This window comes from Anguilla rostrata, chromosome 18 (genome assembly GCF_018555375.3).
Source record: "Anguilla rostrata isolate EN2019 chromosome 18, ASM1855537v3, whole genome shotgun sequence".
NCBI classification, from domain to species: domain Eukaryota; kingdom Metazoa; phylum Chordata; class Actinopteri; order Anguilliformes; family Anguillidae; genus Anguilla; species Anguilla rostrata.
Genome location: NC_057950.1, coordinates 12059301 through 12084624, shown reverse-complemented (window position 1 = coordinate 12084624; position 25324 = coordinate 12059301). Strand labels below are relative to the sequence as shown.

The window sequence follows — 25324 nt, the reverse complement described above, 5'->3', positions numbered from 1 at the left end:
GCAGAAAAAGAGGTATATGCATGCAGACACACACATAAACAAAAACAGATGGATTTTGTTGTGCTGTTCTTGCACTGTGCTTCAGCCAAAGCAGTAGTGCTCTAGCACCATGGACAGCGCCAGTTCCACTCACAGGAACTCTACTGAGCTAGACAGCACAATCTTCGCTCTCAGCAGTACTGCAGGACCACGGACAGCACCAGCCCAAATTCACTGCCATGGTAGCAGCTGCAGCTCTATGCTAATCAAGGCAGACAGCGGCAGTGGGATTGCATTAAGGTCCAATTCCGTTTCTGGGCTTAGGTCTACAGACAGGCTCAAGACTGTTATTTCTTGAAGATCATTTTGAGTTCAGTGGTTGGTTGTATAGTATTTGTCTGTCCTCTCTGACCACAGAGTGTCCACAACCGGCTCTCAGGGATAATCTGTGACTGATGCCCAAAGAGAGGGGATTTTAGGACAGGTTTAGTCTGGCCTGTCGCTGCAGCCCCTGCCAATAGGAGTGATAGGAAACAGTCCGGACATTAGCCATTCATCCAATCAGCCTGGTAGATCAGCATACTTGGACGCACGTCAACGTTGACCTCAGAACATGCACCAAAACAGCACATGAAACAAGAAAAACGCATAACGGAAAACCATTCGATCACTCTGAACATGAGTCCTTGGTCTATCGAGAGCAGGGACAGCGTCTCCCGCGCACACCGGAATCAGAAAGGTGCAGATGGGTCTGACAGAGCAGGCTGGGGTGGCTGAGAGAGCGGAGCGAAGGAGGAAGTGGGCCAGCGCTACCGCGGGGTTTCACATCCACGCACCGGCGCCGCCCTCATGTAAATGAGCTGACCCCACAGTCTCTTTGTATCCCATTACTCACGGTGATCAATGGCCCTCCCGCCACCCGTCCGGCAGCGGCGGAGTCAGCGGAACGGTGCCGGTCCGCTCCGGCCCGCACCGCGTCTCTAAATCAGCCGCCGGGGGGGGAGCGGCCGCCTGCCCCTCCGCCGCGCCGCCGGCCCGATAAATCTTTCCGGTATTGGCATGTTTGCGGCCCGGCCGATATCAGCCTCCTTCGGTTCGCCGCCCAAACAATCGGTCTCTGGCGCCGCAAACGGCACAGAAACTCCCATTTCAAGCCTCAGGAAATCAAAGGAAAATGGGCCGAGACAATGTATGCTATAGCCAGGCAGCCATGTTAAGTAGCACTCAAATAAAATGGAGGGCTTCTTTTTTTTTAGAATGATCTAGTTATCCTACATCTGTGCCCTAGAGCACGATGAGGGAGATGAGAGAGTTTGGTTTCTCCTGGGAGGTCCTCTGATTGGCTGACAGTTGCGCGTGGGTGGAGGGTTTTTCCCCGCGCACAGCTGTTTTTCCGGACCAGGAGCCGCATGAAAGACAGACTGTCCTGTGGCAGGTGGCATGAATGACTGGGGCATTTCAAGGTCCAGGAAACGCAGTGTTTTACCCAGTAAGCACTAAATTACCCTGCCTGTCTCAAGCGCTTCACTTCCTGCCCTGTCACACAGGCGTTCTCTCTCAGGATCTACCAAAAGCCATCCTGTTTTTTTTTTTATTCTTATTTACATACACGCACACATCAGTACAACCCACGGGCCTCAGACTTAACATCACTGCGCTTTGTCTGTTCATCTTAACGGCATAGATTAATGGGCTCTCAAATGCAGGTACAGAACCACATACACACACACACACACACACACACACACACACACACAACAAACATATATACACACACACACACACACACAAACAAACATATATACACACACACACACACACACACACTCAGTACTCACTCCCCCGCTGTGCTTCATGATGCATGATGGAAAATGAACAAAGACAAACAGCAAGTAGGTATCACTTCACTGGCCTCATTTCCTTGCTTGGAAAGCCTAAGTCAAGATAACCTTCATGCATCAGTCTCAATAATATCCTGTATGTGCTGGAGAGAGAGGGATAAAATGACAATATGAATAACTCTCATCCTGCACATGCTGGCCTGGATTTCAACATTTATACTGAATTTAACTTGAATTTGAATTTAAATTTAAAAGAAGTGTCGGTTTCTTTAAGAATAATAACCTAGGAAAACATTCCTGATATTACATTTAACAGAGGGACAAATGTTAACAGAATACAGGCTTTTGTTATGGTTGGTACCAGATTATGGAACTTTTCCTCATGTCTGATTCTTTTTCCCATTCAAAGCCAAGACTCGCAGCCCATGACAACAGGACGCAGCATCACCGGATGTTGATGTGATTGCCATCGACCCCTTGAGACTGTTTTTTTTTCTTTTTCTCCTCGAGTCTGGCCGTAAGCCCAGAGGCACTGAAAGACAGATTTTCTCTGCTGCAGTCATTTCTGTTTCCCTACAAAATCCTAATGTTTACGTGAGGATTGCAGCTTATGAATAAATGGCGGCATATGACTAAAATATAAATGGGCGGGCTCCAGAGGGGGAGAGCCAATAAAAACACTCCCTGTGACTGCAGGACAGAGCCCCACAGATGCAGATTAAAGCCACACCCCTTCTGCGTCACCAGCTGGCTCTGGGCGTGACACAGCTGGCCTCCTTCTGTCTGGGGTAGGGCGGGCTTAAGCAAGCAAGAGTTCTCTGTGTTACGGTTACATCACTTCCTCCCAGTGACACACCAGGTGCCCATAGGTCAGTACTGAGAGGCTCCTCCCCTTTGGTCTGGGTGTTAAACAGGCACTGGGTCACATGTACGTGCATTGGGGCTGCATGTATGTGCTTAGCCTGCAGCACTCCAGAGGTGTAGGGGACAGGTGTCCAAACAGTTTACAAATTTGGGGAAAAAATGGTGGGGATTGTAAGAAATAAAGGATGCTAGAGGAGGAGACAGGGAGAGCGGTCTCTGACAGCGATGGGTGGCTAGCCCTCTCCTGCTCTGTGGGGCCCGCCCGCAGCTGCGGGCACACCTGACACATCTGTCACATGGGGCACAAACACGGAGGCGGGTCGCGGAGCGCCTCTGTGGGAGATAATGCAGTCCGGCACAATGAGGCTGTTTCACAGCACCGGAGGACAGAGAGCAGCGGCGGGAGCCATATGCATCATCCTGTCCCCTCAGCACCTCCGGCCTGTCTCTGCGGTGTGTGTGCGTGAGTGTGTGTGTGTGTGTGTGTGTGTGTGTGCGTGTGTGTGCGCGCGTACGTGTGTGTGTGTGTGTGTGTGTGTGTAGGTGTGTGTGCGTGTGTGCGTGAGTGTGTATGTACGTGTGTGTCTGTGAGTGTGAGTGTGTGTGCGTGTGCGCGCGTACGTGTGTGTGTGTGTGTGTGTGTATGTGTACAATGTAGGTATATGTGTACAAGTGTGTATGTGAGTGTATGTGTATGAGTGTGTAAGTAAATATATGAAAATGTGTGTTAGTCAGTCAGTCTTTAGAATCTCAGTCCTGCTGAGTGACCTCAGAGTGACATCGCGGGTTCCGTCAGCACAGTTAATACTTCACGATGGCGAGAGCAGATCGGAGAGGAGGCCGCGTCTCCAGAAGCGTGCGGTACGTGTGCAAATCCGCCACGGCTTAGTCTGAGTTACTTACTGCAAATCCTGCTTGGTTGCAAAACTAGACGATCGCCATTGAAATGATCAGTCAATTAAACGGGCTATGGATAAGTTCCAGCTGGAGGGAGAAGATACAGGGCTCATGGCCTTACTGGAACTGCATATGCTTCCAGAGTCCTTTCAAAGGAGAGCGGATACAGTGCAGAACATAAGCACTGAATACAGAGGGCTCAAATAAATGCTAATTTTTCATTTTGATAGTGACCACAGTAAAGGGTGTACTGCCATGCATAAGCACGAAACTGGCCTGGAGGTTGGCTTACCTACTTCACTGCTGTTTCAGTATTTTTTCATTTCAGGGTTGGTCGACAAAATGGTGCAGTCAATCCACATGTGACGCACAATCAAATGCAAGTGCTTTTCTTAAAAATAAAAAAAAAATATGAACAAAACATCTGGCAAATCCAGTCAACATCAAAATTCAGGAAAACATGTTTCCACTGAAAAAAAGAAACCCTTTTATTCAAAACTACTTCCAACTGAGACTCAAATTTAGGGATATATTTAGGGATGCATTCTGACTGAATGTAGGCCTCAATTTCAAATACCAAAACAGAGAAAAGTGTGTAGGCTGGAACTACAGGAGTTTCATATTGGTACCAGGCCCGCCTCATTATCCAACCTAGCTTTGCTTGCACCTCTCTCCTCTCTCATAACTGAGCGCAATTAAATCAAGCTGACGCCTGCAACATGAAGTCGAGCTGACTTTCCTCCCAACACAGAGACAAGCGCACAAGAAGCAGGGCTCAGAAAAAGAAGAATAATAAGAAGCAGAACTCAGAAGGAGAATAATAATAAGAAGCAGAAGAAGCAAAAGAAGAGAAATCCTTACAATGTGGTGTCATGGCAGGTGATTACACCATGAGAGAGATGGGAAACATTCATCAAACCATTTTCAACACACACATGCCTGCATGCACACACACATGCACACACACACACTCACACACACACACACGCACAAAGTTATCATGCAATACCAAACCACAGACTTAATATTACCCCGGCCTTCGAAATTTCAACCCAACTCCTACAAAATTAAATAAAGAAATGATGGTAATAATAAAATTAGGAAAGGCCCTGGGGGCAGATGCTCCACATGAGAACCAAGCCTCTGCATGTTCCACTAATTGTGAGCTCAGATTGAATCCCGCTGATTTCCCCCAAGCATTGGTCTTCCTCCGCTCAGCCATCATCATGGCAGTCACAGCTGATTATCAGGACCCCAACGGTCAGGGAGTGTGTGCCCCTCAGAATCCAAACGCCCTGGATTAATGATCGCCTGATTGCATTTAATTATGTAACACGGCAGACGCTACACTGCATTATAATAACGCAAGCTAGGGTCCCCGCTTCCGCCATTGGCTGATGAGGCCAGAATTAATTAGATCATTTCAAAGAGAAATCTTCTCCCCTCAATGGACATTCTTCTCTCTTTCTGCTGTTTTCTTATCTCTCTCTCTCTCTCTCTCTCTCTCTCACACACACACACACACACACTCTTGTTCCATTCCATCTCCTTCACACCCTCTCTCTCGTTTTTTTGAATTCGAGCAACATATTGGTGAAACAGCCTGCACTAGCAACATCATTCCCTCAACAAAATACTGAGGAAATTGAATTAGTTCATCTTTACATTATTCATACGTAAGTATAAATTACCTCAAGCTCACAAATAACATTTTGTGTTTAATGTTTAGTAACATCAAATAGGAAAAAAAAGGTAAACAGCTTAAGAAATAATAACATGGCTAACATGATGTGTTACTCCACACACCACAGAAACAGGAAACTTGGTTTTTACTGAGAGGAAGCCCTAGATCAAGTCAGGAGCTATCAGGTAAATCCACTGACGAGCTCTGTCAGCTCTGAGTTATTACTGAAGCAGACTGCTCTCAGCATTTATTAGTCAAACCTCACGTCCCCCGTACAGCACAATGGCAGAATTAACTCATATATACGCACTTATAATTCTAGACAAAGGGTAGGCAGAGGAATGGAGAGGCCCGTACATACAGAAGACATAATTACTCCACTGACCGTGGAATGCTAGCTGCAGCTGTGCCCCGCTAACATAGACGGGCATCATTTAAATAAGCAGGTCACTCTACTGCACTGGAAATGGAAGGAAACCGACTTTTTCGTAAAGGCAACCTGCAGGTTGCTACAAAGACAAAGGTTCTCAAATCGACCCGGAAATGAATTAAAAACTTCAAAAATAGATCATTTTTAGGGATTCGCATGCAAATACTACAAGTGACATAACGAGATAAATATAAACATATATATGCTCTGGTAAAATGCTTTTTGCTCCAAAATGAGGCAATATACAGTTTTCCAGTCTGCATACTAATTAAAAAGTAGACACAGTAGCGTTATACAGCATGTTAACTGATCACACTGTTCCAACTGTGTGATAACTATGTGTGATCTACAAGTACATGCCACTGCTTTTCCTCTTCACGTGTCTACTAAATTGTGACATCCAGCAGTGGACAAACAATCAGCCAATCAGCAGCTATAGAGCCTGAACTAAAAGCCCAATGGCTGCAATGCTCTAAGCGAAAACACAGGTAGGTGCCACACGTGCTCTCCACACAAGGACAAGAGCTACATTAGCCAAAACGGCGCTACGGGGGCCATGAAACCCGTGTAGGGCTGAGAGACCTGCTAGTGGGCAGGTGGGAGAAGAAGAAAAGAGGGGTGGAGCCAGTGGACGGTGTGGCTATTTTTACAGGAGGCTGTAGTGTCAATCACAGGGCCTCCCTATGTTTCTCCAGTTCATCTGTGAAAAATGAGCAACTCCACTGCAACATAAAGCCTGATCCGCCACTGCTGACTGACCTGATTGTCTAAATTATCCAGTCAAGCCATCAACCCATCTCTCTTTCTCTCTCTCTCACCATCTTCCTCCCTGCCCCTACCTCTCCCACGGAATGGGTTCCTCTAACACTGGCCTCGGATGCCGTCCTACTGGTTAATTGCATTGACAATCTCTAATCTAGTTCTTTATCAGTTCTCTATGGTAGTCCCCTTGTGTGTGCTCGTGTATCTTCTCATTTCATTCAGATACAGCTCTCATTTTTGCCCTTCGCCAGAACACACCTATCATCTTTCAGCTCACGTCCCATGCGCATATAAAAATCCACGTCCCTTGTTAAGTTTAGGGGTAATTACGGGAGCTTGTTTACCGTTTCCAGACAAAGAGAAAAACCTGAATTTTGTTTTATGCTTTCTTTTTTCAATTACTTTTCCTCCGTGTTTATGCTATCAATTCACAGTAAATTGATTTTGTGTCAGAGGAATAAAAAACCTAATTCACTGCTGTTGGATTTGTTTGCTAAATATTCATTTTGCATCTGTCAAACAGCAGATTCACTTTTTTTTAAGTTTATGTTGATGCTGCTGCTTTTTTCAATATACATTACTTATATGGGTAGCAGATGTGGTAATATCACAACCTTAATTTGTGAAACTGTGACTCAGATATTAGGGTAATTAAGGTAGTACGTGTACAGGATTAAGGCGCTGGGGCCGGGGCTAACCTTACAGTTAGCTGTATAGATTAACGCACACGGACAGGATCAATGCAAACAGCAGGACGATCAACACACCCCCGCCCCCCCCGCCCCCGCTCACCTCACTACTTCACCCGCCAACATCGAGCTGACCATCTTCAAACAGCAGCGCTCCTCTTTAGCCCCACCGTTAGCGGCCGCCATCAGCGGGAGTGTCCTGGGAATAGCGGGGCGCCATCGTTCACTCTGTGACAGCGCCGCGACCGCCGCGACCGCCGCGCGCACGGCCCCCACGCCGGGACCAGACCGTAAACGCTCCATCAGCGGCGACGCCGCCAGTACAGATGGCCGCCCGTCCACCTGGCCGCCGCCCCATGAATCATCTGCGACACAGAAGGTGTCGGGCCGCTTTGGCCAAATGTTAGCTCGCGGTTCTTCGCGGTTTGAGCGGGAGCCGCCGACAGTCGCAATTTGCATATTAATGGGTGAGGCTTTGAGAAACTACGATGCCGTACCGGCGTTCCCTGGAGGACACTCATCAAAACAAATCCCCGGCTTTTCTTCGAGAGGTCATTCTCATTGAGATTTAAATGCCTAAACGTGCTCAACATTAATGGGTATTATGGCTACCAACAGTTGTGTATTAGCTATGGCGCCCTGTATTTCAGCCAAACAGGACAAAATATGGCCTTTTTCCTGAACATAGAACTTAGAACACCTTAGTATGTGGGACCACACTGTCCTGTATTCATACAAGGGGATGTTGGCAACCCAAATGGATATACACCACAAACGTATGCTTATGTTTCCCTTCTCACTAAATATACCAATTTACCTCCATTTTTTTTCCTTCTACTGCAAAGATACTGTGTTACCATCTCCCCTGATGATACCATTTCCAAAGCAGCGGATTGCCTTACGCAAACAATATATCTAGTCATGTGATCATAAGTTCCCATCAGGCTTCGATGAATAGCAACCAAATTGAACCATGAGAAGATTTAGCCTTTCCTCTTATTATTCTGTTTTCTGAAGTGGGGTATTTTAACCAGATTTTCTATACAGCTAAGCTAAAAAAAATAAATAAATAAAAATGATATAAAAAGACTGATGAACCAGCAAAGGAGGGCACTGCCCTAGCCCAGGATGCCTCCATGGATGAGCTGTTCTGCACCAAGGTCCCTGTGCCCTCAAACTACTTCCTGGTTCTAAGAGGATTTACAGAGCGAGGCAGTGTTTGTGCACTGTCTCTGAGGGACCGCCCTATGGAATTCTATTTACATACATGTGTGTTTACTACGTATATATTTTAATAAAGGATTAACATTGATGCAGTTGCTTATTGCCAATGAATTCTCTGAAGTTCTCGCTGGCTCCACTTATTATCTTGCATGTTCAAAGGCAAAAAATAGAGAGGGAAAGAGCTTCGGGGAAAGCAAAGGGTGCTGGGAGCTCAGATTGCATATGCACAATCGTTACATGGTTGAGGTGGTTCTGAAACCTCAGCAGGAGCAATCCATCTTTCCTACTGTGTGTGTGTTTCTGAGTGTGCATTTTGCATGTGGCTTTGTGTTCGTGTTTGTTTGTGTCTGTGTGAGTGTGCAAGTGAGCGCATGTCTGAGGGTGCAGGTCACACGCGTCTTTGTGTATTGAGCACTGTGCATGCTTGTGTGCGTGTTTGTGTGTCTGTGTGTGTGCATCTGTGCATGTGCTCATGCGTGTTTTCCTGAGTACATGCATGCGTGTACGCGTGTGTGCGCACGCATGTTTGTCTGTGTGTGTGTGAGTGCATGTGTATGTGTGTGTGTGTGTGTGTGCGCATGATTGCATGCATGTGTGAGTGCATATGTATGTGTGTGAGAGAGAGACACTGGGTGTGAGGTGCACTTGTCTGTAGTATGTGCCCAGGAGACAGCACGCTGGTGTGGCCTTTACTGACAGATTAAAAGAGGGCTTTTCCCTCTGCCTCTCTTCTCTCACTCTGTAAGTAAGCCTGCTCTGCTAAATGGTGTGATGTTATTTAATTAGCTGCATAGCTCAAGGAAATAACACTGGGAGAAAAGAAAGAGGAAGATCAGAAAGAAAAGGAAAAAAAAAAAAGAAAGGACTAAGTGAACCTAAGTAACACGATGTACAGAGAACCTGGGGGATAACACTGTGTGTGTGTGTGTGTGTGTGCGCGTGTGCGCGCGTGCGAACGTGCCTGTGAGGGAAATAAAGGGTACTGAACCCTACATTTGCTATTATGCCAGCACACAGCCATCTTTGACCCCCAGGGGCTCAAGAGGTACACTTCAAGAAAAGCATCAAAGCTCTACATTTACACCAGAACTCCCAATTACGCAACGACGATAAGAAAAAAGATTGGGGCAAAAAAAAGGCATTTTAAAAACTAAAAGTACAGTATATGACCTAATAGGAGATAAGTGTTTCGGTGTTTGGCAGGCATTTTATCAGCCCTGGCCAGCAGCAGTGAGCCTTGGAGGAATCCGGAGAGCAGCTAGGTAAGTGAAATCCCCTCAATCCTATTAGAGTGGATTAGAGGCAGCTCGGTCCCCACACCACTGCAGGGCTGCAGGTGTGCGATTGTACATCACAAGGAAGGAACAGGAAAGACATCCGCGCCTTTTTTCCTCTCCCCTTCTCCCCTCGCTGTTGCATCTCGGGGGATTTTTTTAAGCCCAGTCATTAAAGCTAAGGGTGACAAATCAGGGAGATTGAGAAAGTGGGGGGGGAGCGGTTTACCTGTTAGGAGGGAGGGGGGAAAAAAGGCGCTGTCAAATGCCTGATGTCCCAGAATGCAAATAGGCGGGGGGAGAATGAGCTCAGCGGCGCAGCGTGCTTTTAGTACACCGGGCCGGAGAGAGCAGGGGGGAGGTCCTGCTCCTGCAGGGGGGAGGTCCTGCTCCTGCAGGGGGGAGGTCCTGCTCCTGCTGTCTGACCCAGCTGTCTGCGTGCGCTGACCTCATCTCATCCACTGACCCGAGCGCCGTCTCCTCCCTGGGTTAACATGGCAGCACACGGAGCCAATCAGCTCTGATTACATCAGCAGCAGCAGCTATTTTTAACTGGAACGCACGGGCCTTCGTGGAATACCCAGGAGAGTGTACTTAAATAAGCAATAAGACGACATACAAGCACGCGTGCATGTGCATGCACACACACTCAAACATCCACTCCTATGCACACATACACACGCACACTCCTATACACACACACACACACTCCTATATATACACACACACACACACACACCCTTAAAATAACTTTTAATCATTGAATCCCTTCCAAGCATAGTAAGACTGATATTTGTGCAGGAGTGGTCTGGCTGAAGTGTGCTTGGTTGGGCAGGATGAATGATTTCAGCACCTTCTCCCTTCCTCCCCCTGACCTTTCCAGAACCAATTAGCTACACACAGTGGTTGCCAGGGTGCCATTATGTGCAGCTGGGAACCTGCCTCTGCTATGATGCCTTGAGGATGATTTTTTTTTCTTTGTGTTTTTTAACAAGCGTCCACCTCCCCCCTTTGTCTTGGGGGGTTTTGTTGAGTAAGTTGGCATGCGGAGAGGGTTGGGGATGGGGGGTCACTGATTTATATCGTCAGCAGACCAAAGCGATGTCTGTGGGCTCCAACGGCACGACGGCTGGCCCACCACCTCGTTACGAGGAAAACAGGAGGAGCTTTCTCTCTGGAGATTTCGCCCGATTGAGTTTAGGTGGGAAAACGCAGCTTAAGAGACGCTCGATGCTGTTTTTATTCATTTCATTTCCTGCCATTTCCTCCCAGCGGATACGCGGTGGCATTTGAAGAGCACCCAGACGCCGAGACCACAGCCCCACTGCCTCTCTGCACTCGACTGTATTTGCTAAACCCAACAGTCATTCTGTAAAACACAAGAGCAGACTTCAGGATTAAAAGAGATGTAGTCCACACCCATTGGCGGTGCATTGCATGGGATCACAATACTGCAGCGGAAAGAAGGAGGGATGGAGACTAAAATGATAGAAGAGGGAAAGAGATGTGTGCACATGTGTAGATGTGCATGCGCGCTCATGTGCATACATTTGCATGCCTGTGCATATTTGCAGATACATATGTGTTGGTGTATGTGCATGCATGCATGTGTGAGCGAGTGTGCGTCTGTATGTGTATTATTCACTTTATTAAACACAAAGCCAACTGGCCATTCAAGCTACTGCACATTTTCTGCACAGATACTCACTTTATCAGCACTGACCTACAAACTAGCCCTGAAAATCTCATCATTCAGTGGAAAATTAAAATCACTTTACATTAGATTCAGAGCATAGCTAAAGCCGCTGCATGAGCCTGACGGACATAAAGAGAGGGATCACGAGAGAAGAGAAGAGAGCTGGAAACGAAGAGGCGGAGAAGAAAGGACAAGCGTGGGGGCAAGAAAGGGGGGGAGCGACAGAGTGAGAGGGAGGAGAGGGAGAAAGAGGATGAGAGGAAGCACGGGAGGGGGGAGAGAAGAGAGCTGGAGAGAGGAGTAAAAAAGGAGAGTGGAGAGAGTGATAGAAAATAATGAACAGAGGTACAGATAGCAGGAGATGGAGAGCAACAGAGAGGGGGAGCAGGGGAAAGATAAAGGGGTGGAAAAATAACACGGAGAGGAGAGGAAGAGACAGAGATGGCGCTCCAGGCGATGATTCATCGCCCGCCGGATGAGAGAAGAGCTCCTCTGCTCGAGCCCGTCCCGGATACAGCACATAAAACAAAATGTCCGAAACGCCGACGAGCTCACTTTACCCCGCTGCCCCGCTCCTGAGCGCCTGACCCGCCAGGACGCACAGCTCCCCTCCGTCTGCGCCTCTGCGTCTCCGCCACAAGACAAACGGAGACAGAGCGAGCCCGCGAACAGCAGCGCAGTCGGCTTAAATCTCCGCGATGAGACCATAAATCCCCCGAAAAGGGCCACTGAAGCGACCGTACTAACGAAAGCAGACAAGATGATTCCGCAGAGCGTCTGATGGAGAGGAGAGTGATGGAACTGAAACCAGGAAGGAGAGGATTCACCGGAGAGCCATGCGCCTGTGAGTGAGGCCAGGTGTAGGCCATGCGCCTGTGAGTGAGGCCAGGTGTAGGCCATGCGCCTGTGAGTGAGGCCAGGTGTAAGCATGCGCCTGTGAGTGAGGCCAGGTGTAGGCCATGCACCTGTGAGTGAGGCCAGGTGTAAGCATGCACCTGTGAGAGAGGCCAGGTGTAGGCCATGCGCCTGTGAGTGAGGCCAGGTGTAGGCCATGCGCCTGTGAGTGAGGCCAGGTGTAGGCCATGCACCTGTGAGTGAGGCCAGGTGTAAGGCATGCACCTGTGAGTGAGGCCAGGTGTAAGGCATGCACCTGTGAGTGATGCCAGGTGTAAGCATGCACCTGTGAGTGAGGCCAGGTGTAAGGCATGCACCTGTGAGTGAGGCCAGGTGTAAGCATGCACCTGTGAGTGATGCCAGGTGTAAGCATGCACCTGTGAGTGAGGCCAGGTGTAAGACATGCACCTGTGAGTGAGGCCAGGTGTAAGCATGCACCTGTGAGTGAGGCCAGGTGTAAGCATGCACCTGTGAGAGAGGCCTGTGTGAGAGACTGCCTTCACTGCCTTTCCTGTCGTCAAGTGGCAGGAAAGACCATTTTTATTTTTTTTGGGGAAAATGTTTTTTTAAAAATGTTAAAATGAATAAACCAATAACTAGATGTGTGTATATGTATGATAAAATGACCCATCTGTAACGATTCTAAAATAATGTACTTTTTTTTTCCACTTCTTGCTTCGTTAGTGAAATGTCATACATTTATTGACAACCTGGGCCTTGTGAGTCAATCATATTTATGGAAACACAGACTCGGCCAGCAGTGCAGGTCTGCGCAACTGGCTTTGTGCTGGCAGATGCCATGGCATCACGGAAAGTGTTTCCATGCTCCAGGCCCAGAGCTGGCATGGATCTCTGCAGCAGAAACTTGTGTCTCGACACACGTCAGCCTCCTTTTCCCATGGCTGATTGCAGCCCAGGAAATATCCCTCAGAAAACACACCAAGGCCCAAAACCCGCCAGTGACATCAGGATGCAGACAAGGGACAATTAGATTCAGCCAGACACAACAAACAGAGAGCAGGGGAGGCACAGACTCTCTCTCTCTCTCTCTCACACACACACACTCTCTCCCTCTCTCTATCCCTCTCATTCTCTTGGTCTGAGATTCAAGAAACTTTCAAACTTCATCTTAAAATATAAATTTAAATAGACACATTCTAGCTACTGATAGCAACAATAACATTAAAAATATATTTTTATTCTTCTACAGACAGCTACAGACACCAGTAAATATAACTGCATGCTTGGCTACACCTTCATTTTTCCCTCAAATTTTCCGGAAATATCCACGTTTGTGTTCAGACTTGTGATCCTTCTTTGAGATTGACATGAAGATCAGTGCTTTCCGGTTCATTTCTCTTTCTTCCGCCCCCTCTGTTTCTTTATCTCCCAACAGAATCTCTCTCTTATGACTCCCTCCCGTCTCAAACAGCATGGGGCCACGGCACAATTCTCCCTCTAATGCATTTCTTCATTAGTACTTAAGGTAGAACCTATTAAAATTGATTACAGTCGCTTCACTTGCTTCCTCTGACTTTGATAGAAAATCCGGGATTAAAAACACAAAAGTGGAATTATGTCTGTGGGAGCAGATGGGAAACAGGCCTTCTCTACGAGCACTCACCGCATCCCATAATTATCCTTCACGTCTGTGGTCAATAAACCTCACAACATCCTGGCCCCTTCTCCCACTCACAACAATCCCTAAAACGCTCCTCTCCCCTGCCCGGCACTATCCTCAGACACGACACCCTCATCCCAGCCAAATCAATGTAAGTGCACCACCCATCCACCCCCACCCACGCGCCTTCCTTTTGCCACCCGCTGCAGCAGCTTCAAATATCACAAACCAAAAGAAAGCCCGTAATTACACAACATGTAATCAGTGAGCAAATGTAAGGAGACAAGGAAGGAAGGAAGGAAGGAGGGTTTGGGAAAGGACAAAAGAGAGAGAGAGGGAGAGAGAGAGAAAGAGAGAGAGAGAGAGAGAGAGAGAGAGAGAGAGAGAGAGAGAGAGAGAGAGAGAGAGAGAGAGAGAGAGAGAGAGAGAGAGAGAGAGAGAGAGAGAGAGAGAGAGAGAGAGAGAGCGCGGAGTGCACTCTCCGGGTAATGTGTCTCAGACCGGCAGTTTCAGCGGGCTCTTCTCTGTGACAGTGTTTGCCCCGCGCTGACGGGGTGCAGTTGTTCCAGGGCCCCGGCGGGACCGACTGGATCACAGAGCAGCGGGGATGAGTTCCATCCCGCCGCTCCCTGATAGCGCTCCTCAATTAGGCACGGCCACTGTGAGCTGGTTGGCCGATGTGAGCTGGTTGGCCGATGTGAGCTGGTTGGCCGCTGTGTCACTTTCAACGCCCGGAGAGGATTTACACAAGTGTTTTTTATTTATTTATTTATTTTTTTAACTCAATTTCTTATATTTATACTAAATTGAAAGCCGGGAAAAGGACACGCTTTCATCTGTTTTGTCACATCTTTCATATTGTTATGTCTGTTCTCAAATACCAATGAGGTTTCTTGGTTGGGAGGAAGAGAACATCTCCTCCCCCCCCCCTCCCCCATCCCCACAGGATGTCCGACAGGGCACCCAGCCGATGGCCCTCCGGGGAGAACAGAATGATGGTAGCACCGAGGCGTGGAGAGAAGGGAATAAGAAGAAGTGTAAATCTGGTGCACTGCAATTAACACTTCCCCTGTTCCCTCCCTCTCTCTCTCTCTCTCTCTCTCTCTCTCTCTCTCCCACGTGCTCCCTCGTTTAATGCATCCTGTTCATTCTGATCTTTTTCCATTTCCGCCCCCCCCCCTACGTAAGTACAGCATCTCCTCGTCAATCAGTAAGTGCCACTCGACGGACGGTCCTGTCTGGAGGGGCTCAGAGCACCGCGCAGAGCAGCGAGAGATCCTCTACACTCTGCAGCTTTTACAGCACAGAGAGCTTTTATAGCACAGAAACACAAACGGCTCCCAAATGGAAAAAAAAAAAAAAAAGAACAAATGTGATTGGCTCTCCTCTCATACCCTGTGCATAATGAAGTAATCCATACGGATCGTCAGACACGCTGTTAAACGCCGTGTGACAGTAATGTTTAAAGGCAGGTTTAATTACCTAGCTGCTCTAAACAGGATTACGCTGCAGCGCGGTCTCTGGGACGAGCGGCTCGGAACGCACACACCGCCGGGGTTACTTTCAGCTGCCTTTCCCAAAAGAAGCCTCGGAGAAGCCCGAGCCAGAAGCGTCCCCCCACTGCGACTGCTGATCGATCAGCGGAGGAAACAGGCCGAATGCAGAGCAGCAGAGGGGAGGGCTGCACACACTAAGAATTCAGATTGATCACAGAGGAAGCATCCTTTTTTTACCTGCTGCGATGCACAGCCCCTTTGACTGAAAGTTCATTACAAATGATACATTCCGGAAGATTTAATATCTTTATATGACATGTGAATACATTTCACATACACACACTGAATGAATGCCGATAATAATTAGTTATTAATTCATTGATATTGACATTTTAATAATACACTATGAAAGCCTGCCATGGTTCATTCATGAACATTAAAAGTGGGTCAACATCACATAGAGCTGATGAACAGTACAGAGGAGCTAAAATATTTCCCCGGACATTGCAAAAAATGTCAAATAAATAAATAAAAGAAGATACCATGCTATTTACTCAGGCGTAAACAAAGAAGAACTACGGCTGATGCCGTCTTCAGGCGAGAGGTGTGGGTACGGTGTCCCGCCCACTAGGGGGCGAGGCGAGGGGGGGCGGGGCCAGGGGTAGACAGGTAAGGGGATGAAGGGAAGCAGGCTTTAAGCCCCCAGAAAAATCCAATCAAAGCTCCCTAATTGCCCCCCTGTGCTGCCTCAGCGGTCTGCTAAGCCTGCCATCCTTGCATCAGCACTGAGAGCGTGAGCTGTGCGAAATCCCGCCTGATCCGCCAGGGCGTACGCGTCGCATCAGCGTCACTTTTCCATCGCGTCCGCACCCCGGGGCTTTCGCGGTTCAGCGGCAGAGCGGAGCGCACCGGCGGAGCAGCACGCACGCAGCGAACCGCGGCTCAACGCCGTATCAGCGCCGCCTTAACACAGCCCCCCCCCGATCTCTCGCATACCTGACCGCACTTACACACAGCTCCCAGCAAAAATAAAATAAATAACCTGCGTGCACTGCTGTATCAAAGGCACGTTTACATCAGGTTAGAACTGCCCACATCCCAGTGATAGAACCCGCTCGCTACCGGGCAATCGTACCAGCGTCGCTTTTACATCACTGGAACCCCAGCAGGCTCAGTTACCTGCACACAGCGCGCATTACCTCAACACTACAGCGACGTCACATCTGAATCACATACACACCTACAGTCGGCCAAGTCCCAGAGCTATTGGGCAGAGAAAAGCTCAGTACCCCACACAGAGTAACATCACGCAACACTGTGGGGGATACAGGGCATTGCGGCATCAACCTCCGCACACACGCAAACACACACGCACGCACACACGCACGTGCGTGCACACACACGCACACACACACCATTAGCTCATACATGCTGACACACATACCCGAACAGGCACACAACTACACCATATGCTTTTTTCACAAACACACACACGCACATGCATACACACACACACACACACACACACACACACACACACACAGGCATGTTGAAGCAGAGAGGTCAGTGCTGTATAAAAGGCACTGCGGTCCTCTCACTCAAACCCAAACCTGCCCGAACACAGCCTTGTGCCCCAGTACACCCGCACACTGCTGCAATACAGGCTGATATTCACACTGCAGCCATGCCTGTAATCCTCTATAATCTGCATACTGACACCAGCACAGAGAGCTGCAGAGAGTCTGTGCACAGGTGAGCAGAGACAGAGAGACCGAGTCAGGGACGGGGGGGGGCACAGTTTGGATAAACGGGAGAGGAGCACACAAAGAACTGGATCAGTGTAGAGAGCTACAGGAAAGCGAGGTAGAGGAGGAAGAGCGAGAGGTGTGGTGCAGGTAAAAGACAGAGAGACAGAGAGACAGGGACAGGGACGGGGGGGGGGCACAGTCTGGATATACAGGACAGGAGCACACAGAGAACTGGATCAGATCTGAAGTATAGAGCGCTACAGGAAAGAAAGGTAGAGGAGGAAGGGAGAGAGGTGTGGTGCAGGTAAAGACAGAGAGCCGGTCACATGAGGCAGAGGTACCCACCATGCCCTACCCGGAGCGAGGCCGGGGATCTGTGGATAGCGACAGGCACTGTGTGGTGTAGCTTGCTCCCGTGAGCGAGGTGTCCGCGGTGGGGCCCCGGCCCCAGGCCGCCGGCCCCCAGGGCGGCCCCGGCCACGCAGCAGAGCGCCAGGGGGAGGGCCCAGAGGGCCAGGGGGTCCCGCCGAGGCGGCGGCGCCATCCTCGCGAGCGAGCGGCGCGGCGAGCGCTCGACGGCGGCCGTCCTCAGCCTTCCATCCCGCGCGCCCAGCGCCCGGGCCGGCGCGCCGCTCCCCCGGGAAACCGCCACGGAAACGCTAGCGATCCCGCCGACCGGAGGACCGCGCGCGGACCCCGAAACGCCCGGCGCCGTGTCTTTCCCAGCCCCGGCCCCCGTTAGGAAATCCACAACGGCATCGCGGGGCGGGAGAGTGAAAGGGCGAAAAGGACGGTGGAAGGAGAAAAAAAAACAAAAAAGAACTGCTACAACAAAAAAAAAAAAAAATCGAGGCAGCCACAGAAAATGAGGAGAGACTCAAATGCAGAAAGAGAAAGAGAGAGAGACAGCAGCCCCCCGTCTCTATTCCAGTGTTTCACTCGTTCCTGTCTTCCTGACGCTCGCAAAAGGCAGACTCTCAGGGACGGAGAAGAAAAGAATCCCACAGACACTCCACCACGCCGCGGAAAAAAAAGCGCAGGATTTCCTACTTTCAAAAAAGGATCAATTCTTCACGCGTTATCATTTTTCACAAAGTGAGAGAACCTTCCCGGTTTTCTGGCAGTCCTCCTCGATCGGCAGGCCATCCGGAGGGGAAGGCAGGCAGGCTCGCTCCTGCGCGGGAAAGAGCAGACGACGAGGAAGACGACGAGGAAGACGACGCCGCCGCCGCCGCTGCGCCCGAGACGCGTGACGAACGGAGAGGGGCTCCCCGCCTGCCCGGGCCGAGCCGGCACACGCACACACACGCACACACGCCGGCGCTCGCCCTCACGCACACGCCTCAGAGCCGTCCTGGCCGGCCAGCGTCAGCAGCAGCACTGGGGACGGCGCGGAGGAGCGGGCGCGGAGGAGCAGGCGACGCGGGGGAGAGGGAGGCTATGCAAATCGCCCGTCTCCACACAGCAAATCACCGGAGCCCGAATGCAGTGCCGGGGAAGAGCCTATCTGGAAAAAGGGGATGTTCACTTCATCTCCCTCTCTCTCGCTCTCCCGCTCCCTCCCTCCCTCCCTCCCTCCCTCCCTCTCTCTCTCCACTACTCTGGATTATAGCAGTCAGTCCTCTGTGGCAGTGCGCTCACATGAGCAGATCCGGTGTGCAAACCGAATGGAGACAACAGGAGAGCAGGGAGTCAAACGAGCCCCCCCCCCGCCCCCTCACCTTTCCCCCCCACCTTTCCCTCACCCCACCTACTCACTCTTTCCCCGGGCTCCTTTCCCTCCCTCTATTTTTCCCCCTTTACTCCCGACTCCATTGATCCCAGCTTTTCTGCAAGTCTCTCTTTGGGTGGTGTGAGGTTTTGGGTTTGGGGGGGCATCTCTCCAGCAGCCCAAGCAGCACGGCGCTGAAAGGGGCTGGAGTTACAGACCGAGGCGGAGATGGGGGGGTAGCAGGCAGAGACGAGGGGAAGGGGGGGGTAGCTGGCGGAGACAGGGGTAGCAGGTGGCGCAGTTCGATGCATCAGCAGCGGCGAAGCAGCGCGCTTCCACCAGACAAAAAGAATATTTAACGGCAAAAGCCGAAGCGCGAGCATGGCCAATCCCGACTCTTTAATTACTCGCACCTTACAACCCGGCCACAACAGGAGCTCTCCCCTGCACCACTGAAACTACAGCACTCCCGAGCCCTCACACACTGCAGATACTGCCTAATGCTGGTATCTATACCTCTCTCTCTCTCTCTCTCTCTCTCTCTCTCACACACGGACACATGAAAGGCTAAGGAGGCGCTGTCCACAGGCAGGGTGCTGAATCTGTGGAATGCAGCCTCGCCGGGGCTCAGAAGAGCAGAGACTGAGAACAAAGGCGTGAGCGCAGCGGTCTGTGACCGAGCGCGGTCTGAAACGCGACCCGATGCACCGCCGCCGCAGGACCGCGCAGAGCCCCAGCCCGGCGCCTGGGGGACAAGGACTGGCGGGGCGCGGGGCTAGGAGAGGGGGCCGTGTGTTCACAAAGGGCTTTCTGTGTCTCTGCTCTTCTTCTCACATCCAGGGAGAAAATATATTTCTATATACAAGTTCAGTTACCGGTGATGGAGAGAGAGAGAGAGAGAGAGATGTGATTTGCAGCTTAAAAAGAAGTCAGCTTAACAGGCTTGACATGAGAAGGGATGTGCCCCCAACCCCAGGAACCCGGGGCTGTCCGTTTAGATATCCGCAGAAACCGGCGCAACGTCCCCTTCTCACACTAAAAAAAGCATTACTCACTGCCCCTGAGAGAACACACACGAATTAAAGAGAAGAGGTTTTTACTCTTTCTGAAAGCAGACAAGCACGCGCATTACCGCATAACCGATCCGAGAAGGACTGCGGTAAGAGGGACAGAAGAGGCAAAAGAGAAAGAACAAAGCACATATTTAAATATATCCACCTCTCATCAGTCACACACACACACACACACACACACACGTCACTGCATATTTTCGTCCTGAATCCAAAGCTTTCCCAAACCGCAGAAGCTGTAGATTAAAATAGATATAGATGTTCATGATTAAAATAGATATAGATGTTCATACCCTGTATCTCCAATCAATCTAATTCCTGCCTTCAACATTTGGTTGGGCACCAAGCCACTGGTGTCACATGAGTAGGTACTTGAATTAGCATTTTACAGAATTAAAACCTTAAAATGCATCTATTCTTGGACCTCAATAGCTATCACAGATAGCATCTGCATAATTACAGTTAATAACACAATCTATCACCATTTGATTGCCAAGGAAACAACAACAAAAAAAATCTAAATAAACTGAATCAGCCATATGTGCACAGCCCCCCCTCCCCCCGCCCACCCCACACACACACATGCGCACAGACACACTCACACTCACACACACACACACATACGCACAGACACACACACTCACACACGCACAGACACACATACACACACACACACACACACACTCACACACGCACAAACACACATACACACACACACACATACGCACAGACACAGTGACATGCTCACAGACAGACAGACAGAGACACACACACACACACACACACACGTAAAACAAAGGCTTTTTTGTCATGTAGACAATGACAACTCACCCCAATCATCATTATCCTACTAATTAAGTTCATGTCATTTCAATAATCTGATACTGTGGACTCTATAAAATAAAGTATCCGCAACAGTGAGTAAATGACGTATTCACGATGGCTAGGATTTGCTTTGTTTGCTTACTGCTTTGGCGCCCCCATGTGGTAAATCCAGTGATTACACATGTTGCTGAAATACAGCATGACCTTTCTAGTTCCTCCTGGTGCACAGCACAGTCATTTGAAACAGCACCCTGGTGGTTTACTCTAAACCACACCGTTCCTACTGCTGAACCATTAGCTTCACTGCAAACAAATGCTACATTTCTCAGAACAGTGCCATTGCAGATGAAAAATGTCCCCAGGATTTGAAATGATGTCAAATGGCTGAAACATTTTCCTTACGGGCAACTTCCAAGTTAAATTCCATGAATACATCTGGAATGCAAATTTCAGGGGTGAAAATATGTCAGTTCAACTACCGTGTGTATGTGCGTACATGTTTATGCGCGTTTATGCTTGCATGTATATATGCATGCGAGTGCGTGCTTGCGTTTGTGCATGTATGTATGTATGTATGTATGTATGTATGTGTGTGCACATGTATGTGTCTGGCTGGCAACATGGTTTTTGTACCATGAATTCAGCAGTCGGTGCTTGAGGTGCTTTCCTGGGCATTTATCACCTTCCTACAGCACAGTTACTCCACAGCCTTGTATCACATAACAGCCTTTTACAGAAGCACTTTCTGAAATAAATGGTTGCCATTTTTCATCGTAATCAAAAGAGAGAGTCTCCGCAACAGGCCGCAAGGGAGCCATGGCAATCACGGTGCAGCTCTGCAATAACAGGGAGTCTGATTCGCAACTGGTATGGTAACCATACCAACCCATCTGTCCAGCGCGTAAACCCCTGTCAAACCCGCTCTGCCCGCATCAAACACCCCGATGGCCTCTTCTCAGCCATCACTCCCGCTAAACAATTCAATAAACAAAAACACCTGCTAGCATCGAAGTAAAACATGCATTTAGCTTCAAGCTACCCACTCCCCCATTTGCTGCGGGCAAAACTAAACTTTAAACATATTTTGTAATCTGTATTTCCTTTCACATTTTTTTTCAACCAAATCTGCCCTGGCTCTCCTCCTTCTGCTGTGAGTTTATAAATCTAAATATAAGTCTCTAAGTGTACTTATTTAATACAAGATATCTGTCTGGAACCAGTCTTGTTGCCCTTCTCTCTAACATCTGAAGAACTGCCATCTTGAGCGTAAAGTTTGTCAGTGGATTTTAGGCAGCTGCTTCCTGGCCTACATGAGTACACCTGGAGGAACACACTAGTGTGTTGTTTCCAGACAGTCCAATATGGGTTTGATGGCTGGGGACAGATACCCACTCTCCCAGGCCACAGGTACCTCTCCAAGGGGGCAGTGAGCCATGAAAATAAAATTTTTCTCTCTCCGTGCACCACTCTGTCTCTCAAACCCAAAGATTAGCCAATCATTACTACGGTGCTGTGTGCCTTCAATCCCTGTGGTCTTTTTGTTCCCTGAGAAAAATAAACCAATAGAGTGGAGTGAGTGAGAGAGAGAGAGACAGAAATATACAGACAGACAGAGAGAGACCCAAAGGTGAAGCTCCGAGCCAATACAAATTCACTTCTCCAGACTGATCAATATCACAGGCACACACAGTTTGAGCTGCGAGGCTGGGGCACTGGGCTGGGTCAGAGTGAAGAGGGGGGCTCAGCACCTCCCCCCCTCTCAGCTGACGGAAAGAAGGGCTGTGATGGGCCGCAAGTTTTCTTTAAGCGTTGCCTCAGTGTTAATGACTGAACACAATTCTCTCACCCTGCTGAGAAGCCCGAGACAGACACCGAAGTTGTCTGTGTGTTTTTCATTTTCCCGCAGCCTCTGCAGACGATGAGATGAAAGCTGGTCTGAGAACAGCACTGCCGTTCTGACACTCAATGAGACACCGGCCCCCACCAGGGCAGTGCAACCGACAGGCCGCCCAGGCTATCTGTCCTGGCTCTGTCTGTGTCGGGCTCCATGGCTGGCTGGGCTTTGTAAAGGTCTCTGGGTTAAGTCCACCTCATCATAACGGACAGGGCGGGAGGGAGGGCGGGAGGGAGGGAGGGGGGTCTGAGTCCAGAGGACATCCATGTGTCCTGAGGTTAACGCCGTGCTGGAGCCACTACACGCATCAGAGTCAGACAGAGCAGAGAGAGAGAGAGAGAGAGGTTCTCCACACACTTACTCTCACAAAGTCACACTCTAACTGTACACACAAGCCGGCATTCAACCAACACTGCAAACGAGACCAATTAACTTTGTTCTCAAACACAATTTGGCAAGTTAATTTTAGAAATTACTCACCTCCGATCCACGTTTCTGTGGGAAAATATCTCTCTCTCCCTCTCTCATTTCAACACATCTCTGAAGCCTGCTCCTATGCTACTCGAGTGGTTAGTTAAGCTAGAAGACATCCTGACTTTCAGTTAAATCTACTGCACTCTACTCAACCATAAGCAATAACTGGTGAACTGCAGAATTTTTAAACACAGAACATTAGGAGTTGATAATGCAGACTAATCACCTAATTAAAGGCATTGCAGGTGCTGTACAGCAATATTTTTTATTTTAAAAAAATGGAAAGAGAAAACATAGCTGCATTCATTAAATCTGATTTAAGTCTAAGTCTGGGTTTTTTTCAAAGGGGTAAGTCTGTACTGAGATACAGTATTTATCTGATTGCTGCAGACTAATACTGTAGTACAGTATCACTTTTCTCTAATATCACACACTTGGCCTTCTTTAAAAACAAAAGATTTACACCTCCACCACACTCTGGTCTGTATATTTCAAAAATATGACCCATTAATGTGTCACACGAACACGTTATTTTAACATAACACAAACACAGGGCGTCAAATCGATTGGCCTATGCGTGTAAAGCAGCTGAAAGTACTGTGGATCAGCCAGAAGAGAACACTGACCCTGGTGTCCAGCACATAATTTTCTCCTTTCAATTCATCGCCATTCGCACATTCCACACTTCCATTCAGCCGCTCGCCATTTCTGCGCGTGCTGCGCGCGTTTCCATCGACCCGACTTTCCGAAGGCCGCCTCGCGTTTGAAGCCGACTCCAGCGTGGCGGCGCGGTTAAACACCGATAAACAGGCGGCGCATTTTTTAAAAACGAACGTTCCGCTAACCTGTACAGTCAACAGAATCCTCTCTCGCCGCGCCGCGCGGAATTCTGCTGGCGAGGCGCGACTCGCGTTCCGAAGCGCGATCGCTCAGACGGAGAGCCTTTTGTTCACCGCTCACGTTTTTAGCGCACGTGCGGGGCAGCGGCCGCTCTGGTGAAAAAAACCATTACGGAGCATACAAAAAAAAAAAAAAAAAGAAACAGGCCCAGACCCGGACCCAGAACTCAATACCGCGTAGCCAAAAGACTGAAAGACCGAAAACAATAATCAAGAAATATGTGGAGGCAAACCTTTGATAAAATTCTTTCTCCTTCTGTTTCCCAGAAAGAATCGATAAAAACAAAGGGGTGGTTTCGAATTCTACAGCTGAGGACAAAGCAGAGAAACTGATTGGAAGCGAGGCACATCTAAGCTGGAGGGGAAGTAGAGACTTATCACACACACACACACAGTATACATACACATCAATAAACCTGCCCATGGCACATAAGGCAAAGCAGAAACACCTTTCTGACATATAACAACCGCCACTGCTGTTTGACCGTGACTGCAGGCCCAACGGCGAGGGAAGCTCTCAGACCTTTGATTTAATCCTCCGTGCGTCAGGCTGGATGTATCAGGGAGGAGTATCGGCCCCGAGGCCAGCGTGCAGACCGCAGAGCCACCGCGCTGTCGGGCAACAACGGAGGCCTCTGCTCGCCGACCGCCATCGCGGTCATCGCGCCCGTCTCTGCTCGGAGCCCTGCGTCGGTGCGGCGAGACCCCCTCTTACGCCCCCGCACGCCATCGGTGCACCGAACAGGGCCTGCTCTCTCACACACACACACACACACGCACACACACACACACACACACACACACACACACACACACAAAAACTCCCTGGCTCTGAAATGTTTATTCGGTGAAAATGTGCCGATCTCTATTGAGCTTCTCTGGACTCCGGGGCAAGCCTCCCATTAGATCCGGAACCTGCTGGCACATTTTCAGCGTCGGCCATTTGGCGGCGTAAATGCCTCAGGTGTGCGATGCCTTGTCTACAACTAAGATGCCTCTGTGGAATTGTGGGTAAATTGGAACATTATTTTCTCCTTCTATAGGACAGTTTTTCACACATAAACAGGGCTCAACAAATCATTATATATCTCTCTGGACACAAAAACAGCTCAATGCAGCTCCTTATGTACAAGTATACAAGCACAAACAAACACACGTGTTGCAGTAACACAATTATTATTGTATTTTCCTTAAATGAAAAGATATAAAAGGAAGTGATAGAGTTGGAGATAGAGGGATATAAAACACTCCTAAAAGCAGAGGGAGTGATATGTGGTGTTTGGAAATGTGTCTGCTATTTTTCCCTCATCACAACAAATCTGATAGATGGAGTGGAGCAGGAGCGCTGGGAA

At 49.2% G+C, this 25324-nt stretch overlaps 1 protein-coding gene across 22 annotated transcripts in view; it reads right to left on the bottom strand.

Annotated features, from left to right (window-relative positions):
* Positions 1 to 25324, bottom strand: part of LOC135244961 (neurexin-1a-like) — a 312297-nt gene that overhangs the window by 116883 nt on the left and 170090 nt on the right. Inside the window, exon 1 of one of the 22 annotated variants that reach the window (XM_064317670.1) lies at positions 17445 to 18580. The exons of 18 other annotated variants lie outside the window; for them this stretch is intronic. In XM_064317670.1, coding sequence (XP_064173740.1) covers positions 17445 to 17643 — 199 coding nt within the window. In that variant the 5' untranslated portion in view covers positions 17644 to 18580. Of the gene's footprint in view, positions 1 to 17444; positions 18581 to 25324 lie in introns of those variants that run through there. 3 more of the 22 variants (XM_064317669.1, XM_064317672.1, XM_064317671.1) reach the window with 3 other exon arrangements.